Here is a 21,007-nt window from a genome sequence, read left to right on the forward strand (position 1 = left end):
CCCACACCACGTCTAACAAAGACAGCGGTTGGAACCAAAAATCTCAGATTTGTACTCCAGACCAAAGGACAATTTTCCACCGTTCTAATGTCTGTTGCGTGTGTTTCATTGCCCAAGCAAGTCTCTTCTTCTTATTGGTGTCCTTTAGTAGTGGTTTCTTTGCACCAATTCGACCATGAAGGCGTGACTCACACAGCCTCCTCTGAACAGTTGATGTTGAGATGTGTCTGTTACCTGAACTGTGTGAAGCATTTATTTGGGCTGCAATTTCTGAGGCTGGTAACTCTAATGAACTTATCGTGTGCAGCAGAGGTAACTCTGGGTATTCCATTCCTGTGGCAGTCCTCATGAGAGTCAGTTTCATCATATCGCTTGATGGTTTTTGCAACTGTACTTGAAGAAACTTTCAAAGCTCTTGAAATGTTCCATATGGACTGACTTTCATGTCTTAATGTAATGATGGACTGTCATTTCTCTTTGCTTATTTAAGCTGTTCTTGCCATAATATTGACTTGGTCTTTTACCAAATAGGCCATCTTCTGTATACCCCCCTTACCTTGTCACAACACAACTGATTGGCTCAAACGAATTAATAAGGAAAGAAATTCCACAAATTAACTTTTAAGAAGGCACACCTGTTAATTGAAATGCATTCCGGGTGACTACCTCATGAAGCTGGTTGAGAGAATGCCAAGAGTGTGCAAAGCTGTCATCAAGGAGAAGGGTGGCTATTTAAAGAATCTCAACTATAAAATATATTTTGAACTGTTTAACACTTTTTGGGTTACTACATGATTCCATGTGTTATTTCACAATTTTGATGTTTACGGTAGTGTAAATTATGTCCCCCCCATTTCTAAAACCAAAGTTGCACCCCTGGATAAACATGACACTGTATGACAGAATTTATGCCTGTTTATCATGTCCATATCAGTGTCAAATAAAGTGTTACCAAAATTGACTTGAATGTAAAAACAACCCACTTGGGCAAAAAACATACCGGAAGACTAAGCAAAATGGGAACAGTCAAACCAAAGAGAAGATCACAGAGAAACACTGATGTACCGTAAGATGTAAAGGTTCCAGACACTGTTCCACTCCACTCATAGGCTCATGCTTCTCCTCAGACGGTGTGGTCGAGTCATCTGACCTGCGAAAAACACTCCATTGACACTGCAACCCATTGCACCGGTTGCAGTGTCAATGCTCTGAATGTTCTGGTCAACGGACCAGCAATTCTGAGGTGCTGTGGGTTCTACTGGTGTGGTAGACATGAAGAAGGAAGGTGAACTGATGGAGTAAGGGTGACTGATGCACTTGTCATCTGTCTGAGAGACTGAAGTCTCAGAGACAGAGCTAGAGTCAGTAATGCCCTTTCTGGAATACTCATACACGTTCTTCAGGAAGGCACTCTTGGTGTTGTGATCCTTTTTGAAGAGGATGACGTAGCACTTGGGGAAGAAATGACAGCTGAGGATGCCATAGTTGGAGATGAGGATGACCACCATCTCCACTGCTGGCAGGTACTTCCCAGAGGTGGTCACGTAGATGGGCACGAATATCACCCAGGACATGAGGTAGAGGAGCATGCTGAAGGTGATGAACCTGGCCTCGTTGTACTTCTGTGGCAGCTTGCGGCCTTTAAACGCGCAGGCAAAACATACGAGCGCCAGGACAGCGATGTAGCCCAGCATCACACCAAACGCCACTTGGGAGCCTTCGTCACACTCGGCCAACACAGTGGTGGTGAAGATGGTGGCCTTCTCCCGGGGGCTCTGCAGGACCAGCCACAGGGTGCAGGTGAGGACCTGTAGGATCACGCAGAGACAGATGATGGCATAGGGTTGGTAGAGGCGGCGGAGAACGTCCTTCAGGTCAGGGTTGAGCTGGAAGGCCAGCAGGATCTTCAGGGACTTGACCAAGATGCAGGAAACACACAGGGTAAAGCTGAGGCCAAACAGCACCTGGCGCACCTTGATGATGAGATGAGAAGATACAGAAATGTACTCTTTGTATTTAAATTAGCTTTGCGTCTTCAAACTGAATTCCTTACCAGAAAGGTGCAACAGGTTCAGAATAATACACACAATAAACCATGAATTCACAAAATAACACTGGTACATTCAGACAATGTCACAGACAGTGCATTACAGCAGTGTTTCCCAAACTGTGTGTATCGTACATACCTTACACTGTAGGCTGCTGGGATGACCTACAAAGAACACAGCACTAACAAAACTTCCCACTAGGGAGAGCAAGATGAGCTGGGAGAAAGGCCCCCCGGCAGCCTTCACAACGGGGGTCTGGTGGTGGTGTAGGAAGAGAGCCCCCACCAGGAGAACCAGGACGATACCCAGGGCCGCCAGCACCAGTAGCACCACCGCGAAGCCATCCTGCCAGGAGAAGAACTCCAGGGTCTTATGGGTACACCCAGAGCTCCCTTCCAGGGACCACTCTGTCTTTGTATCACAAGAGAGACACTGGTCCATGTCTGGAGAGAAGGGTTGTAAGGTAGGATAGTACTTGAACAACTGTCTAGCATTTAGAAATATGCGTGTTGTTGCCTAGTACTAACTGTTTTTAGATAAGAACAGTGTTGGGAAATCTTAGGGAACATATTGAAGAAATGGAGGAAGATTGTGTGAACAACAGGGCAACACCAGTTTACTGAGGAGAGATAGAGTACGCTGGTGTGTATAGAGAGACAGTACAGGAGAACTAACCAGTGTTGTTGGAGTAGTGGTTCTCAGTGCAGTTGATGCATTCATAGCAGCAGGTGTGCTGACCCTCAGCAGTCTTCTTGAACTTCCCAGGTTCACAGCTAGGCGAGCACACAGACACCACATCCTGCACCGGGACCCAATGCAGTAATTTATATGGCTGACCCAAGAAAACTGTGACTGAAATCTATTAATAGTAGTATTCAAACAAGCCTTTACATGTAAGGCCAGTTTCCTGGGCACAGTTTAAACTACCTCGCGATTTAAAACCGTGTTCAATAGACCAGGTGTATTCAAACTAAGATCTAACAGGAATGTGTGATAACAGACAGGTACTCCCAGTATGTGCCAAGGTATGTGGTTTTCACATTCAAACAATGCCCATTGTATCACTGATTAGGAGTTATTGAATTTCCATGTTTAGTTTTCTTTAGTCACTTTGAGGAAGAAGAAGTAGATTTTTCGACATTCCGACCTGTTTGTGTTTTTGTCTCTATGTCAAGTGAGAATAACAGGTTAATATGGATGTGTACGTGAACCTTTGTGTGGCAGCCTAGCAAACAGACTAAAAGAGATTGAGACCTAACCTTAATCCTTACCCTAATCCTAACCCTAACCTTACCCTCAGGTCAGTGAGATTTTTGCTGTGTCCGCTGGTATAGCTGAAGCTGTTGTTGAGTGGATGGTACTCAGCTACAACATCATGGATGTTGATGACCCCTCTCACAGACCTCCACAGGGTTACATCATAGCCCAGGTTGATGTCTCCTTTCTTATCAAAACAGTAGCTTTTCCCCTCCAGCTCAAAGCAACTGTCCTTCAGGGCTCCAAGCACCTGGAATGAATGCAAATGCATTTTCATATGTAAGTTCACATACCATAGACCCAAGCCATATCAAAGGTACACTGTGTATACAAAACATTATGAACACCTCTTTCCATGACATAGACTGAATCCAGACGAAAGCTGTGATCCCTTATTCATGGCACTTGTTAAATCCACTTCAATCAGTATTGATCAAGGGGAGGAGACAGGTTAAAGAAGGATTTCTAAGCCTTGAGACATGGATTGTGTATGTGTACCATTAAGTGCCTTTGAACGGGATATGATAGTACAGTACAGTTGAAGTCGGAAGTTTCCATACACTTAGGTTGGAGTCATCGAAACTCGTTTTTCAACCACTCGACAAATTTCTTGTTAACAAACTATAGTTTTGGCAAGTCGGTTAGGACATCTACTTTGTGTATGACACAAGTAATTTTTCACAGACAGAAGTTGTTTAAAGACAGATTATTTCACTTATAATTCACTGTATCACAATTCCAGTGGGTCAGAAGTTACACTAAGTTGACTGTGCCTTTTAAACAGCTTGGAAAATTCCAGAAAATTATGTCATGGCTTTAGAAGCTTCTGATTGACTCAAATGATGTCAATTAGCCTATTGAAGGTGTACCTGTGGATGTATTTCAAGGCCTACCTTCAAACTCAGTGCCTTTTTGCTTGACTTCATGAGAAAAATCAAAAGAAATCAGCCAAGACCTCAGAAAAGGTAGACCTCCACAAGTCTGGTTCATCCTTGGGAGCAATTTCCAAACGCCTGAAGGTACCACGTTCATCTGTACAAACAGTACGCAAGTATAAACATCATGGGGCCACACAGCCGTCATACCGCTCATGAAGGAGACACGTTCTGTCTCCTAGAGATGAACGTACTTTGGTGCGAAAAGTGAAAATCAATCCCAGAACAACAGCAAAGGACCTTGTGAAGATGCTGGAGGAAATAGGTACAAAAGTATCTATATCCACAGTAAAACGAGTCCTATATCAACATAACCTGAAAGGCCGCTCAGCAGGGAAGAAGCCACAGCTCCAAAACCACCATGAAAAACCCAGACAACGGTTTACAACTGCACATGGGGACAAAGATCGTACTTTTGGAGAAATGTCCTCTGTTCTGATGAAACAAAAATAGAACTGTTCGGCCATAATGACCATTGTTATGTTTGGAGGAAAAAGGGGGAGGCTTGCAAGCTGAAGATCATCATCCCAACCATGAAGCACGGGGGTGGCAGCATCATGTTGTGGGGATGCTTTGCTGCAGGAGGGACTGGTGCACTTCACAAAGTAGATGGCATCATGAGGAAGGAAAGTTATGTGGATATATTGAAGCAACATCTGAAGACATCAGTCAGGAAGTTAAAGCTTGGTCGCAAATGGGTCTTCCAAATGGACAATGACCCCAAGCATACTTCTAAAGTTGTGGCAAAATGGCTTAAGGACAACAAAGTCAAGGTATTGGAGTGTCCATCACAAAGCCCTGACCTCAATCCCATAGAAGATGTGTGGAGGAGGAGGCCTACAAACTTGACTCAGTTACACCAGCTCTGTCAGGAGGAATGGGCCAAAATACACCCAACTTATTGTGGGAAGCTTGTGGAAGGCTACCCAAAACATATGACCCAAGTTAAACAATTTAAAGGCATTGTTACCAAATACTAATTGAGTGTATGTAAACTTCTGACCCACTGAGAATGTGATGAAAAAAAAAGCTGAAATAAATCGCTCTACCATTATTCTGACATTTCACATTCTTAAAATAAAGTGGTGATCCTAACTGACCTAAAACAGGGATTTTTTACTCAGATTAAATGTCTGCATTTGTGAAAAAATGTTGTTTAAATGTATTTGGCTAAGGCGTATGTAAACTTCCGACTTCAACTGTATGTGCCAGGTGTCAAGAACTGCATCCCTGCTGGGTTTTTCACGCTCAACAGTTTCCTGTGTGTATCAAGAATGGTCCACTACAGAAAGGACATCCAGCCAACTTGACACAACTGTGGGATGCATTGGAGTCAACATCGGCCAGCTTCCCTGTAGACCACTTTCGATACCTTGTAGAATCCATGCCCCGACAAATTGAGGCTGTTCTGAGGGCAAATTCGGGGGTGCAACTCAATATCAGGAAGGTGTTACTCATGTTTGGTATATTCAGTGTATATGAGATATATTACATGAGATACAGTATATAAGTGCAGTCTGATGTGCTGTAGACATGAGGAATTGTGCAGTAGCTACCTGCCAGGGTTGGACCGTGCCTGGTGTCTTGCAGTTCTTTTTGCTGCAGATATCAGCCACTGCATGGACGATGGCACTGACAGCCATCTCCACACTGAAGACTACATCTGCATGGCTGTTGTTTAGCAGGATCTCTGCTGGGACTGTGAATGAGGACCCAAACCCAGGGTCTCCCGACTCGTTTGCCAGTGAGTAGAACTCCTTTAGGAAGGAGTTGTTTCCTATGACATCATTGATGTTAATCAGATTCATCAGGTAGTGATGGAAAGGAGCCAGGTTCCCTCTTTTGAAGGAGAAGCCCACCACATGGCCGATATCTAGGAGGTCCATCTCTCCCAGGACCTCTTTGGACGAGGACCAGCTATCACTGGCCACCCACACCCTCTCCCCCAGAAGCGACCCCCAACCCCTCAACTCCTGGTACAGGTACATCATGTGAATAGGCCTGGCGAACGATACCACCACCTTGACATTGGGGTTCCTGAGGAGGGTGGTGGCGGCTTGTCTGAATGCTGATTTGCCATCATGACTGGTTAGCGAATTAGGGAGGATCTCTTTGAAGGCCACACAAATCCCTGAGGCGGTTGCCTGGGAGACGAAGCTGTCCAGGGCAGAGAGGCCATAGTCTCCATCCGTTGTGACCACGCCCACCCAGGTCCATTTGTTGTCGCTAAGCAACTGGACCATGGCCCGTGTCTGGTACAGGTCGCTAGACACGGTCCTCAGGAATGCAGGGAAACGTTTCTTGTCGCTCAGGATGATGGCAGTGGAGGCGTAACTGATCTGTGATGATTCGAAGGGAGAATTAATTTCTGGGTGTCCAATGTTGAAGTGATTTTGTCCTTCATCTGTATCATTGCTGTCTATTTCATTTATTCAACACAACTTAGTTATTTATTATTTCATCAACCCTTTTGTTACATCAATCGTCACTCTGTGGGTAGGATTGGACTGCTTGCCTGAGGAATGAGCTCCAGGTTGAGTTGCCGGGCAACAGCGATGGAAATCTCAGAGGAAGAGGCCCCAATGACGGCCATGATGGGCGGGGGACAGGTGGAGGTGCTGGCCCCTCCCCCACAACCCTCCGTGGTTGGCTCCTGTGTGAAGTAAAGAATGTACACCCTTTATTTGGGGTGCTGATTAATGGAAGATAAATTATACAAACGAAAAAGAGGCCGCACACACACACATCAAACCTTGCTGTGGATTGATTTGACCAACGTTTTGGCTATAGAGCCTTTACCTGTGTGAAGTCAGCTGAGGCCCTCAGAGCGGTGGTGACATCAGAGCAGGAGTCGTGGATACGGTACCCCAGAGAGATCCCTAGTGTAGTCAGGACAGGGGATCTGTTGGCCGACTCTACAGCGTGGATCATAGCCAATGTCTGGGTGAACCCGTCCGTGTTGAACCTGTGTGTGTGTGAGAAAGGTACATAAAAGCATAGTTAGATCATCACACTGTCTGTGGTTAACCTGTCAGCGCAAATCAACTCTCACGAACACTTAGTCATACATGCGGACAGAATCACACACACACACACAGAGAGAGAGACAGAGAGAATTTAGTTCAGTTTATATATAGCTAAACTTGTTTAACTTGAGAGAGGGAGAGATCTGTAAAGGCCTCTATGCAATCTGAAAAAGGGCCTATTTGATACAGACAGGACCTCCTTACTGCCATGATAGGGCCTTTTTGCTACTTGATATGACCTCGTTGATACTTTTAATATGATAGGAGGCCCTATCATATTAAATACTGATCTCTCTTGAGATCTATGGGCCATATAACTCTACTCTAGTAGAAGAGACATGTGCTTTAGATATGTCAACTCATGAAGTAGCCCTGAAAATTCTTAACTGTATCTCTTTCCAAGCTCAAGATAGTGTGCTCCAAAAGTATTGGGACAGTAACAAATGGTTTATTGTTTTGACTCTGTATTCAAGCACTTTGGAAAATATACAATTACTATGAGGTTAAAGTGCAGACTGTCAGCGTTAATTTGAGGATATTTTCATACATATCAGGTGAACTGTTTAGAAATTACAGCACTTTTTGTATATAGTCCCCCCATTTTAGGAGACCAAAAGTATTGGGACAAATTCACTTACAGTGGATTCGAAAAGTATTCAGACCCCTGACTTTTTCCACATTTTGTTACTTTACAGCTATATATATATATATATATATATATAGCCCAAAATATTAAAGGGAACACTTAAACAACACAATGTAACTCCACGTCAATCACACTTCTGTGAAATCAAACTGTCCACTTAGGAAGCAACACTGATTGACAAAAGTCACATGCTGTTGTGCAAATGGAATAGACAACAGGTGGAAATTATAGGCAATTAGCAAGACACCCCCAATAAAGGAGTGCTTCTGCAGGTGGGGACCACAGACCACTTCTCAGTTCCTATGCTTCCTGGCTGATGTTTTGGTCACTTTTGAATGCTGGCGGTGCTTTCACTCTAGTGGTAGCATGAGACGGAGTCTACAACCCACACAAGTGGCTCAGGTAGTGCAGCTCATCCAGGATGGCACATCAATGCGAGCTGTGGCAAGAAGGTTTGCTGTGTCTGTCAGCGTAGTGTCCAGAGCATGGAGGCGCTACCAGGAGACAGGCCAGTACATCAGGAGACGTGGAGGAGGCCGTAGGAGGGCAACAACCCAGCAGCAGGACTGCTACCTCCGCCTTTGTGCAAGGAGGAGCAGGAGAAGCACTGCCAGAGCCCTGCAAAATGACCTGCAGCAGGCCACAAATGTGCATGTGTCTGCTCAAACGGTCAGAAACAGACTCCATGAGGGTGCTTTGAGGGCCCGACGTCCACAGGTGGGGGTTGTGCTTACAGCCCAACACCGTGCAGGACGTTTGGCATTTGCCAGAGAACACCAAGATTGGCAAATTCGCCACTGGCGCCCTGTGCTCTTCACAGATGAAAGCAAGTTCACACTGAGCACGTGACAGACATGACAGAGTCTGGAGATGCCGTGGAGAACGTTCTGCTGCCTGCAACATCCTCCAGCATGACCGGTTTGGCGGTGGGTCAGTCATGGTGTGGGGTGGCATTTCTTTGGGGGGCCGCACAGCCCTCCATGTGCTCGCCAGAGGTAGCCTGACTGCCATTAGGTACCCGAGATGAGATCCTCAGACCCCTTGTGAGAACATATGCTGGTGCGGTTGGCCCTGGGTTCCTCCTAATGCAAGACAATGCTAGACCTCATGTGGCTGGAGTGTCAGCAGTTCATGCAAGAGGAAGGCATTGATGCTATGGACTGGCCGCCAGTTCCCCAGACCTGAATCCAATTGAGCACATCATGTCTCGCTCCATCCACCAACGCCACGTTGCACCACAGACTGTCCAGGAGTTGGCTGATGCTTTAGTCCAGGTCTGGGAGGAGATCCCTCAGGAGACCATCCACCACCTTATCAGGAGCATGCCCAGGCGTTGTAGGGAGGTCATACAGGCACATGGAGGCCACACACACACACACACACACACACACACTACTGAGCCTCATTTTTACTTGTTTTAAGGACATTACATCAAAGTTGGATCAGCCTGTAGTGTGGTTTTCCACTTTAATTTTGAGTGTGACACCAAATCCAGACCTCCATGGGTTGATAAATTGGATTTCCATTGATTATTTGTGTGATTTTGTTGTCAGCACATTCAACTATGTAAATAAAAAAGTATTTAATAAGATTATGTCTTTCATTAAGATCTAGGATGTGTTGTTTAAGTGTTCCCTTTATTTTTTTGAGCAATATATATATATATATATATATAATGTTATCAATCTACATACTGTAACGGTTTTGACTTGAGGTTATCATTTATAGGGGTGCCAGGTAGGTTGTGCCTACCAGAGAAAATATTGGTTTCTCCTTTTGGTTTGGGAGGGAATGAGTCCCATCTGGTCCATCAAGTCTACACCAATACAAAGGACTCATGTAAAAGTCAGGATGGAAATACACATTTCATAAACCCTTAACATTGGAAAGAACTTACAAAACTGTATTCTTTTGCGTGGTTGTATTAACAACATAAATGATCACACACACACACACACACACACACACAACAATAATAATGAGCTTTAAACAGCTCTGGTTCCTCCAGAAATGTCCTGTACCTCGGGCCTAAAAAGAGTCCAGCCCGGTAAACAAGTTCAGGGAACTCAAGTGACCTTAGTCACGCAATGGTTGTCCGTTCATACAGTGTAGCGTAAACCCAGTGTCAATCATACAATGAAAATAACAAATATTTTACCACACAACTATAAAGCATATCAAATCTTAATACATCCTCAACTACAACTAACTACATAAATCACGGTATACATCACACCAAAACAAATGAAATACCGTATACAAAAAAGGTTGTAGTCAGTCGGAGAATCCAATCCGCCGACAGATCGCCAGCGAAGAAAGGCCACGAAAGCCAACGGAGGTGTAGTCCACGGATGCAAAGAGCGGATCCGATCCTGGGTAGATTTTCTATTAGGCTACACAAAGCACACTTTTACAGCAAAACAACGGAAGAGAGACGCTTCAGAACTGAGGGTCGAACACATCCTCATTCATGTTTCCATCACAACTCCCCTTTTGTGCAGCTGATGCTGGCTATTTAATTGGGAATTAAAGCGGAAGCGCTCTATTGGAAGGAGAAGCACTAATTAATTGAGAATGAAAGGGAAAGCGCCCTATTGGAAGGAGAAGCACTGAGACGGTTCAGAAACATTCAGGGCCGTCACAATACAATACCCCATAATGACAAAGCAAAACCAGGTTTTTTAACATTTTTGCAAATTTAGGAGAAAAAACACCCCAGAAAATATCACATTTACATAATTATTCAGACCCTTTACTGTAACAGTTGTCCAAAGGAGTAGTCCAAGGTGCAGCTTGGTAAGTGTTCATCTTGATATTTTATTTAAATCAGAACACTTACACAAAATAATAAACAAAGGTAAACGACCGTCACGTCTTGCAGGCTTACCGAGCAGTACAAAAGATAAGATCCCAAAACTCAAGGAGAGAAAAAGGGCTGCCTAAGTATGGTTCCCAATCAGAGACAACGATAGACAGCTGCCTCTGATTGGAAACCATACATGGCCAAAACATAGAAATAAAATACATAGAATGCCCACCCCATATCACACCCTGACCTAACTAAACAGAGAAAAACGTCTCTCTCAGGTCAGGGCGTGACATTTACTCAGTACTTTGTTGAAGCACCTTTGGCAGTGATTACAGCCTCGAGTCTTATTGGATATGACGCTACAAGCTTGGCACACCTGTATTTGGGGAGTTTGGTGAGAGTTGGATGAGTTGGATGCATTTGCTGTTTGTTTTGGTTGTGGTTCCGATTATTTTGGGCTCAATAGAAATTATTGTTAAATTTAGTCATTTTTCAAATCAAATCGAATCAAATGGTATTATACACATGGATAGCAGATGTTAATTCAAGTGTAGTGAAATGCTTGTGCTTCTAGTTCCGACAGTGCAGCAATATCTAACATGTAACAGTTCCACAACAACTACCTAATACACATAAATCTAAGTAAAGGAATTGAATACATTTTTTTTTACATATAATTAAATGGATGAGCAATGACAGAGCGTCAAAGGCAAGATGCAATAGATGGTATAAAATACAGTATATACATATGAGATGAGTAATGCAAGATATGTAAACATTATGAAAGTGACATTGTTAAAGTGGTCAATGACTTCAAGTCTGTATGTAGGAGGCAGCCTCTCTGTGTTAGTGATGGCTGTTTAACAGTCTGATGGCCTTGAGATAGAAGCTGCTTTTCAGTCTCTCGGTCCCAGCTTTGATAAACTTGTACTGACCTCGCCTTCTGGATGGTAGCAGGGGTGAACAGAAAGTGGCTCGGGTGATTGTTGTCCTTGATGATATTTTTGGCCTTCCTGTGACATAGGGTGCTGTAGGTGTCCTAGAGGGCAGGTAGTTTGCCCCCGGTGATGTGTTGTGCAGACTGCACCACCCTCTGGATAGCCTTGCGGTTGAGGGCGGTGCAGTTGTCGTACCAGGCGGTGATGCAGTCCGAAAGGATGCTCTTAATTCTGCATCTGTAAAAGTTTGTGAGGGTTTCAGGTGACAAGGCAAATTTCTTCAGCCTCCTGAGGTTGAAGAGGCGCTGTTGCGCCTTCTTTAAAACACTGTCTGTGTGGGTGGACCATTTTAGTTTGTCCGGGATTGTAAAACTTTCCACCTTCTCCAATGCTGTCCATTGATGTGGATAGGGAGGTGCTCCCTCTGCTGCTTCCTGAAGTCCACGATCATCTCCTTTCTTTTGTTGACGTTGAGTGAGAGGTTGTTTTGCTGACACCACACTCAGTGCCCTCACCTCCTCCCTGTAGGCTGTCTCGTCGTTGTTGGTAATCAAGCCCACTACTGTTGTGCCGTCTGCAAACTTGATGATTGAATTGGAGGCATGCATGGCCACACAGTCATGGGTGAACAGGGAGTACAGGAGGGGCTGAGCATGCCCCAGTGTTGAGGATCAGCAAACTGGAGGAGATGTTGTTTCCTACCTGGGGGGGTGGAGCGTCAGGAAGTCCAGGACCCAATTGCACAGGGCGGGGTTGAGACCCAGGGACTCTAGCTTAATGATGAGCTTTGAGGGTACTATGGTGTTGAATACTGATCTATAGTCAATTAACAGCATTCTTACATACTGTAGGTATTCCTCTTGTCCAGATGGGATAGGGCAGTGTGCAGTGTTATGGCGATTGCATCGTCTGTGGACTTATTGGGGCGGTAAGCAAAATTAAGTGGGTCTAGGGTGACAGGTAAGGTAGGGGTGATATGATCCTTGACTAGCCTCTCAAAGCACTTCATGATGACAGGAGTGAGTGCTACAGGGCGATAGTTATTTAGTTCAGTTACCTTTGCCTTCTTGGGTACAGGAAAAATGATGGCCATCTTGAGGCATGTGGGGACAGCAGACTGGGATTGGAAGAGATTGAACATGTCCGTAAACACACCAGCCAGCGGGTCTGCGCATGCTCTGAGGACGCGGCTAGGGATGCTGTCTGGGCCGGCAGCCTTGCGAGGGTTAACACGTTTAAATGTATTACGTCGGCCACGGAGAAGGAGAGCCCACAGTCCTTGTTAGTGGGCCGCGTCGGTGGCACTGTATTATCCTCAAAGCGGGCAAAGAAGGTGTTTAGTTTGTCTGGAAGCAAGACGTCATGTACGTGACGTGGCTGGTTTTGTTTTGTAGTCCATGATTGTCTGTGTCTGTAGACCCTGCCACATGTCTCGTGTCTGAGCCGTTGAATTGCAACTCCACTTTGTCTCTATAACGACATTTAGCTTGTTTCATTGCCTTGCGGAGGGAATAACTATATTGTTTGTATTCGGCCATAATCCCAGTCACCTTTCCATGGTTAAATGCGGTGGATCACGCTTTCAGTTTTGCGCGAATGCCACCATCTATCCACGGTTTCTGGTTGGGGTAGGTTTTAATAGTCATGGTGGGTACAACATCTCCTATGCACTTCCTTATAAACTCACTCACCGAATCAGCGTATACATTGATATTATCTGAGGCTACCCAGAACATGTCCCAGTCCTCGTGATCAAAACAATCTTGAAGCGTGGATTCCGATTGGTCAGCGTTGAATAGTTCTTAACACGGGTACATCCTGTTTGAGTTTCTGCCTATAGGAAGGGAGGAGAAAAATGGAGTCGGGGTCAGATTTGCCGAAAGGAGGGCGGGGGAGGGCCTTGTATGCATCGCGGAAGTTAGAGTAGCAGTGATCCAGAGTTTTGCCAGCACGCGTACTGCAGTCAATATATTGATAGAATTTAGGTAGCTTTGTTCTCAAATTTGCTTTGTTAAAACCCACAGCTACAATAAATGCGGCCTCAGGATATATGGTTTCCAGTTTGTATAAAGTCCAGTGAAGTTCCTTGAAGGCCGTCGTGGTATCGGCTTGAGGGTGGATATACATGGCTGTGACAATAGCTGAATTCTCTTGGGAGATAATACGGTCGGCATTTGATTGAGAGGAATTCTAGGTCAGGTGAACAAAAGGACTTGAGTTCCTATATGTTGTTACAACTACACCATGAGTCGTAAATCAGGAAACATACACCCCCGTGTCACTTTTATTGTAAATAACAATGTTTCTAAACACTTTTACATTAATTAATGTGGATGCTACCATGCTGACGGATCTTCCTTAGTCATTCTTGAATAACGATGATTTCAGACTCACAAATATCATACCCCCAAGACATGCTAACCACTACAAAAACAGGGAAGGTAAAAAAAAAATTGGGGGGGGGGGGATTTGTGCGTCGGTAACTTTCTCACTCATCCTTATTCACAATCGATTCAGGAGTATCCGTAATGATGGTAGCACCCACATTAATGTAAAGTGTTTAGAAACATATTATGAGTCCAAATTTGAGATTTTTGCTTCCAACCACCATGTCCTTGTGAGACGCGGAGTAGGTGAACGGATGATCTCTGCATTTGTGGTTCCAACCGTGAAGCATGGAGGAGGAGGTGTGATGGTGAGGGGTACTTTGCTGGTGACACTATCTGTGATTTATTTAGAATTCAAGGCACATTTAACCAGCACGGTTACCACAGCATTCTGCAGCGATACGCCATCCCATTTGGTCTGCGCTTAGTGGGACTATCATTTGTTTTTCAACAGGACAATGACCCAACACAACTCCAGGCAGTGTAAGGGCTATTTGACCAAGAAGGAGAGTGATGGAGTGCTGCATCAGATGATCTGACCTCCACAATCACCCGACCTCAACCCAATTGAGATGGTTTGGGATGAGTTGGACTGCAGAGTGAAGAAAAAGCAGCCAACAAGTGCTCAGCATATGTGGGAACTCCTTCAAGACTGTTGGAAAAGCATTCCTGGTGAAGCTGGTTGAGAAAATGCCAAGAGTGTGCAAAGCTGTTTTCAAGGCAAAGGTTGGCTACTTTGAAGAATCTAAAATCTAAAATATATTTTGATTTGTTTAACACTTTTTGTGGTACTACATGATTCCATATGTGTTATTTCATAGTTTTGATGTCTTCTACAATGTATTCTACAATGTAGAAAATAGCTTGATAAAAGAACAACCCTTGAATGAGTCAGTGTGTCCAAATTTTTTACTGGTTCTGTAAGTGAATTTGTCCCAATACTTTTGGTCCCCTAAAATGGGAGGAATATCTACAAAAAGTGCTGTAATTTCTTAACGGTTCATCCGCTATGGATGCAAATACCCTCAAATTAAAGCTGACAGTGTCATGGTTCCTCCTGGCACCAGAGGGTGGCAGAGACCCCCCTAGAGACTTTTATTGGTCTCAGGTGTGTCTTATTATGTAATGATTGTGTCCTTGTTAGTGGTGTGGGGGCTGTGCTTTGGCAAAGTGGGTGGGGTTATATCCTGCCTGTTTGGCCCTGTCCGGGGGTATCATCGGATGGGGCCACAGTGTCTTCTGATCCCTCCTGTCTCAGCCTCCAGTATTTATGCTGCCGTAGTTTATGTGTCGGGGGGCTAGGGTCAGTCTGTTACATCTGGAGTATTCTCTTGTCTTATCCGGTGTCCTGTGTGAATTTAAATATGCTCTCTCTAATTCTCTCTTTCTCTCTTTCTTTCTTTCTCTCGGAGGACCTGAGCCCTAGGACCATGCTTCGGGACTACCTGGCATGATGACTCCTTGCTGTCCCCAGTCCACCTGGCCATGCTGCTGCTCCAGTTTCAACTGTTCTGCCTGCGGCTACGGAACCCTGACCTGTTCACCGGACGTGCTTGTTGCACCCTCGACAACTACTATGATTATTATTATTTGACCATGCTTGTCATTTATGAACATTTTAACATCTTTACCATGTTCTGTTATAATATCCACCCGGCACAGCCAGAAGAGGACTGGCCACCCCTCATAGCCTGGTTCCTCTCTAGGTTTCTTCCTAGGTTTTTGGCCTTTCTAGGGAGTTTTTCCTAGGGAGTTTTTCCTAGCCACCGTGCTTCTTTCACATGCATTGCTTGCTGTTTGGGGTTTTAGGCTGGGTTTCTGTACAGCACTTTGAGATTTCAGCTGATATACGAAGGGCTATATAAATACATTTGATTTGATTTGATTTAAAAGAGGTGTGTATTTTCTGTGGTCCTTAGAAGAAGCTTGAATTGTTCATCTGTGTTTACCTCGACGACATCTTGATCTTCTCCAAGACCTTTCCGGAACACATGCTGCATGTCCACCAAGTCCTGAGACGCCTCCTGCAGAGTCAACTATATGTCAAGATAGTGAAGTGTGAGTTCCACATATCCCAGGTTTCCTTCCTGGGTTACATTATCTCTACCGCAGGCATCCAAATGGACCCAGTAAAGATTGAGGTGGTTGCCAACTGGCCCCGTCCCACCTCACTCAAGCAGGTTCAGCGATTTCTCGGGTTTGCCAATTTTTGCAGGCGTTTTATAAGCAACTTTGGTGCAGTGGCAGCGCCTCTCACGGTCCTAACCCACAAGTCCCAGACCCGTTTTTGCTGGACCCCAGAGGCTGACAGAGTATTCATGGAGCTCAAGGGACGTTTCACCTCTGGACCCATCCTCGTCCATCCTGATACGACTCGTCCCTTTGTGGTGTAGTTGGACTTCTCGGACAGAGCAGCGGCAGTCCTTTCACAGCAGAATGAGGAGGACAAGAAACTGCACCCATGCGCCTTTTTCTCCAAGCGGTTCTCACCAGCAAAACACAACTACGATGTAGGCAACCGGGAGCTCTTGGCAGTTAAGTGGGCTCTTGAGGGGTGGAGACAGTGGTTGGAGGGGGCACCTCATGGTCCGTCTAGATCACGAAAGGATAAGAAATTGATCTCCATTCAAGAAGCCAAGAGGTTGAATGCTTACCAGGCTAGGTGGGCTCTGTTTTTTTTAACAGGTTCGATTTCACACTAGTTTATTGCCCTGGATCCAGGAATCAGAAGGCAGATGCCCTGTCACGCCAACACGATGTCTCTAACGAAGAGAGGGAACCCAAGCCCATCATCCCCAGCTCAAGCATTGTGGCCCCTGTGATATGGAGTATTGAGGCCACGGTCCGACAAGCCCAGACCCAAGAACCTGACCCCGGCGGGGGACCCACTAACAGACTATGTTTCGTGGTCAGCCCGGTCCCGAAAACTAAAATGGGGACACTCCTCTAAATTAACTGGGCATTCAGGGGTTAATCGGACACTGGAGTTCCTGAGGTGGAAATTCTGGTGGCCCAACATGATGGAAGACGTGAGATCATTTGTTGTGGCATGTTCCATCGGCGCCCAAAGCAAGTCTTCACGTTAGCAACCGGCCGGGTTGCTCCAACCTCTGCCCATCCCCAGCCGGGCCTGGTCTCATCTGTCTGTAGACTATATCACAGGTTACCGCCATCTCAAGGGCTTACCACTATCCTGGTGGCCATCGAACGGTTCTCCAAGGCAACCCATTTCGTCATCTCAGCCAAATTGCCTTCAGCAAAGGAGACCGCTGATCTCATGGTTACCCTTGTCTTTCACCTACAGGGACTTCCCCAGGACATTGTCTCAGATCATGGGCCCCAGTTCATTGCACAGTATTGGAAGGCCTTCTGCTCATTTGATGATGTCGACGCACCTAGATCAGAGCGCGATCCTCCTTGCTCCACTCCTCTGCCCGACACCAACATCAGGCAAACCGGCACCAAAGACCTCTTTGGCTTCTTCTACCGGGTCAACGGGTGTGGCTGTCCACCTGTGATCTTCCCTTAAAGGTGGACTCAAGGAGGCTCGCTCCTCGCTTCATAGGATCATTCAAGATCCTGAGTCACATCAACCTGGACACCTATCGTTTCCAGCTCCCCAGGTCCATGAGGGTCTGTCCGTCCTTTCATGTCTCCCATCTCAAGCCGGTAAGGACCAGTCCATTCTCTCCCCCCACACCTGCTCCTCCGCCCCCTCGACTTGTGGACCTCCTGGCCTACACGGTCCGGCATCTGTTGGCGGCTTGTCGGGTCCAAGGGACCCTGCAGTACCTGGTGGCCTGGGAGGGCTACGATCCCGAGGAGCGGGCTTGGGTCTTGTTAGAGACTTCAAACAACCACATGGTGGTTGTCATGGCTCTTCGGCTGGATCCGCACCTGGAGGGGAGGGGGGGATTACTGTCATGGTTCCTCCTGGCACCAGAGGGCGGCTAAGACCGCACTAGAGACTTTTATTGGACTCAAGTGTGTCTTATTATTTAATGATTGTGTTCCTGTTAAAATAGGTGTATTTTCTGTGGTCCTTTACAGAAGCTTGAATTGTTTACTGTGTGCGTTTGTTTCCTGAGTGAGTTTTCGAGACTTAGTGTTTGTTGTTTTTTCAAGTGTACTGTAATCCTGAAGCTACCATTTCTCACTGAAGTATTATGTTTATCCTTAGCCACTGATTCCTCGTCTGGTCTCTTCTCTGCACCTGGGTCCAACCTTACCACGTCACAGACAGTCTGCACTTTAACCCCATAGTCATTGTATCATTTCAATTCCGAAGTGCTGGAGTACAGAGCCGAAACAACAACAAAATTGTCACTGTCCCAATACTTTTGGAGCTTTCTGTATCTGACATAATGTATTAATTACTCGTCCAAATCGCCTTAACACTTTGTGAAAAGTCAAAGTATGCAATGCAGCCCTCTTCTCATTTGCAGTGTATTATCACTCTAAGAAGTACAGTGTGCATGCAAAATGATTTGGCTGTAGACTGATGGACTCCCGAAATACAGTCATTTAAAGGGACAGATTTCCTGTAATAAATCCTCTATGAGGTTAATCCTGACTGCAATAAGCAGACAAGGCTGCAAAAAAAAAGAAGTTATATGCTGAAACCTTTTCACTAAGTAACAACAGTCGTGGCCAAAAGTTTTGAGAATGACACAAAATATCAATTTTCACAAAGTCTGCTGCCTCAGTTTGTATGATGGCAATTTGTATATACTCCAGAATGTTATGAAGAGTGATCAGATGAATTGCAATTAATTGCAAAGTCCCTCTTTGCCATGCAAATGAACTGAATCCCAAAAAACATTTCCACTGCATTTCAGCCCTTCCACAAAAGGACCAGCTGACATCATGTCAGTGATTCTCTCGTTAACACAGGTGTGAGTGTTGACGAGGACAAGGCTGGAGATCACTCTGTCATGCTGATTGAGTTCGAATAACAGACTGGAAGCTTCAAAAGGAGTGTGGTGCTTGGAATCATTGTTCTTCCTCTGTCAGCCATGGTTACCTGCAAGGAAACAAGTGCCGTCATCATTGCTTTGCACAAAAAGGGCTTCACAGGCAAGGATATTGCTGCCAGCAAGATAGCACCTAAATCAACCATTTATCGGATCATCAAGAACTTCAAGGAGAGCGGTTCAATTGTTGTAAAGAAGGCTTCAGGGCACCCAAGAAAGTCCAGCAAGCGCCAGGACCGTCTCCTAAAGTTGATTCAGCTGCGGGATCGGGGCTCCACCAGTACAGAGCTTGCTCAGGAATGGCAGCAGGCAGGGGTGAATGCATCTGCACGTACAGTGAGGCGAAGACTTTTGGAGGATGGCCTGGTGTCAAGAAGAGCAGCAAAGACGCCCCTTCTCTCCAGGAAAATCATCAGGGACAGACTGATGACATTCTGCAAAAGGTACAGGGATTGGACTGCTGAGGACTGGGGTAAAGTCATTTTCTCTGATGAATCCCCTTTCCAATTGTTTGGAGCATCCGGAAAAAAGCTTGTCCAGAGAAGACAAGGTGAGAGCTACCATCAGTCCTGTGTTATGCCAACAGTAAAGCATCCTGAGACCATTCATGTGTGGGGTTGCTTCTCAGCCAAGGGAGTGGGCTCACTCACAATTTTGCCTAAGAACACAGCCATGAATAAAGAATGGTACCAACACATCCCCCGAGAGCAACTTCTCCCAACCATCCAGGAACAGTTTGGTGACGAACAATATCTTTTCCAGTATGGAGCACCTTGACATAAGGCAAAAGTGATAACTAAGGGGCTCGGGGAACAAAACATCGATATTTTGGGTCAATGGCCAGGAAACTCCCCAGACCTTAATCCCATTGAGAACATGTGGTCAATCCTCAAGAGGGAGGTGAACAAACAAAAAAAAACAAATTCTGACAAACACCAAGCATTGATTATGCAAGAATGGGCAGCCATCAGTCAGGATGAGGCCCAGAAGTTAATTGACAGCATGCCAGGGCGGATTGCAGAAGTCTTGAAAAAGAATGGTCAACTGCAAATGTTGACTCTTTGCATCAACTTCATGTAATTGTCAATAAAAGCCTTTGACACTTATGAAATGCTTGTAATTATACATCAGTATTCCATAGTAACATCTGACAAAAATAGCTGACACTGAAGTGGCAAACTTTGTGGAAATTAATACTTGTGTCATTCTCAAAACTTTTGGCCACGACTGTACACACTTTTATCTATATGGGAAACGTCCCTTCAAAACGTTCCATTCGTCCGTATTGGAATGACCCCTGACCCCTCACTAACCAAACAGACGTTAGAACAAATGGAACATTTGAAAAAATTGAATAAATATTCTTCTCTTCTATTTTAGATATAATTGCATAATAATGTGACATTTTACAGAGGGAGAGAGGGATAGAGAGTGAGAGACAGACAGACATACAGATTCTTTCAAAATCTTTATACAACCCCCTATCTTATCTTGACACTCACCTGACACACTGTAGTGCATGGGGTGCTGAGATGTTGGGGGAGTCCTCTACTCCCTCATGTATGGGAAACAGCCCTCCAATAATGATATTTCCTGGTGCTGTGGCTCCTGCTGCTTTGAAGTCTCCCACTTTGGCATTGCCTGTCTTCAACAAGCACAGGATGACTAACAGGTGGAGAACATCACCCATGGATTCCATCACCTCTCTGTTGGTACTGTCCAATTCTCAATTTTGGTGTCTCTCGTTGCAGTTTCTCTCACACTCCCTCTAACCCTCCCTGACTGTGTCCGTCTCCTCTCTCTCTCTCTCTCTCTCTCTCTCTGTCTCTCACTCTGTTTTCTCCTCTAGCCGACTGACACAGTGACCTGTCAGCATAATAAATAAAAACACACCTGTTGCTTCCTCCTAATCTCATCTAATGTCTGCATAACCCTGCCCCCTCCCAGCCCAGCCCACTCTCTCTGACAGTCATCCACACTGACTGACT

General features: G+C 45.4%; 1 protein-coding gene across 3 annotated transcripts; it reads right to left on the reverse strand.

The window, feature by feature from the left end:
* Positions 1-897: 897 nt before the first annotated feature.
* Positions 898-20,953, reverse strand: LOC115176993 (G-protein coupled receptor family C group 6 member A-like). 3 transcript variants are annotated; one of them, XM_029737418.1, is made up of 8 exons: positions 20,522-20,953; positions 7,040-7,205; positions 6,756-6,893; positions 5,797-6,579; positions 3,343-3,555; positions 2,724-2,847; positions 2,187-2,491; positions 898-1,973 (listed from the first exon to the last, which is right to left on the reverse strand). In XM_029737418.1, exons 1-8 carry the CDS (start codon positions 20,716-20,718, stop codon positions 1,104-1,106), a joined length of 2,796 nt encoding a protein of 931 aa, XP_029593278.1. In that variant the 5' UTR covers positions 20,719-20,953; the 3' UTR covers positions 898-1,103. The 3 variants fall into 3 exon arrangements, with proteins under 3 accessions (XP_029593278.1, XP_029593280.1, XP_029593279.1); XM_029737420.1 differs by lacking the exon at positions 20,522-20,953 and adding an exon at positions 10,173-10,424; XM_029737419.1 differs by lacking the exon at positions 20,522-20,953 and adding an exon at positions 10,166-10,424.
* Between the last annotated feature and the right edge of the window lie 54 nt (positions 20,954-21,007).

The sequence above is a fragment of the Salmo trutta genome, chromosome 37, assembly GCF_901001165.1.
Source record: "Salmo trutta chromosome 37, fSalTru1.1, whole genome shotgun sequence".
Classification (NCBI taxonomy): domain Eukaryota; kingdom Metazoa; phylum Chordata; class Actinopteri; order Salmoniformes; family Salmonidae; genus Salmo; species Salmo trutta.

What these genes read in the sequence shown, in the direction of transcription:
- LOC115176993 (XM_029737418.1), bottom strand. Translation starts at nt 20,718, where the DNA reads ATGGAATCCATGGGTGATGTTCTCCACCTGTTAGTCATCCTGTGCTTG. An exon ending in CATGCACTACAGTGTGTCAG is followed by an intron (nt 7,206 to 20,521) that starts GTGAGTGTCAAG and finishes ACACACACACAG; the next exon opens with GTTCAACACGGACGGGTTCA. An exon ending in CCTCAGCTGACTTCACACAG is followed by an intron (nt 6,894 to 7,039) that starts GTAAAGGCTCTA and finishes TACTTCACACAG; the next exon opens with GAGCCAACCACGGAGGGTTG.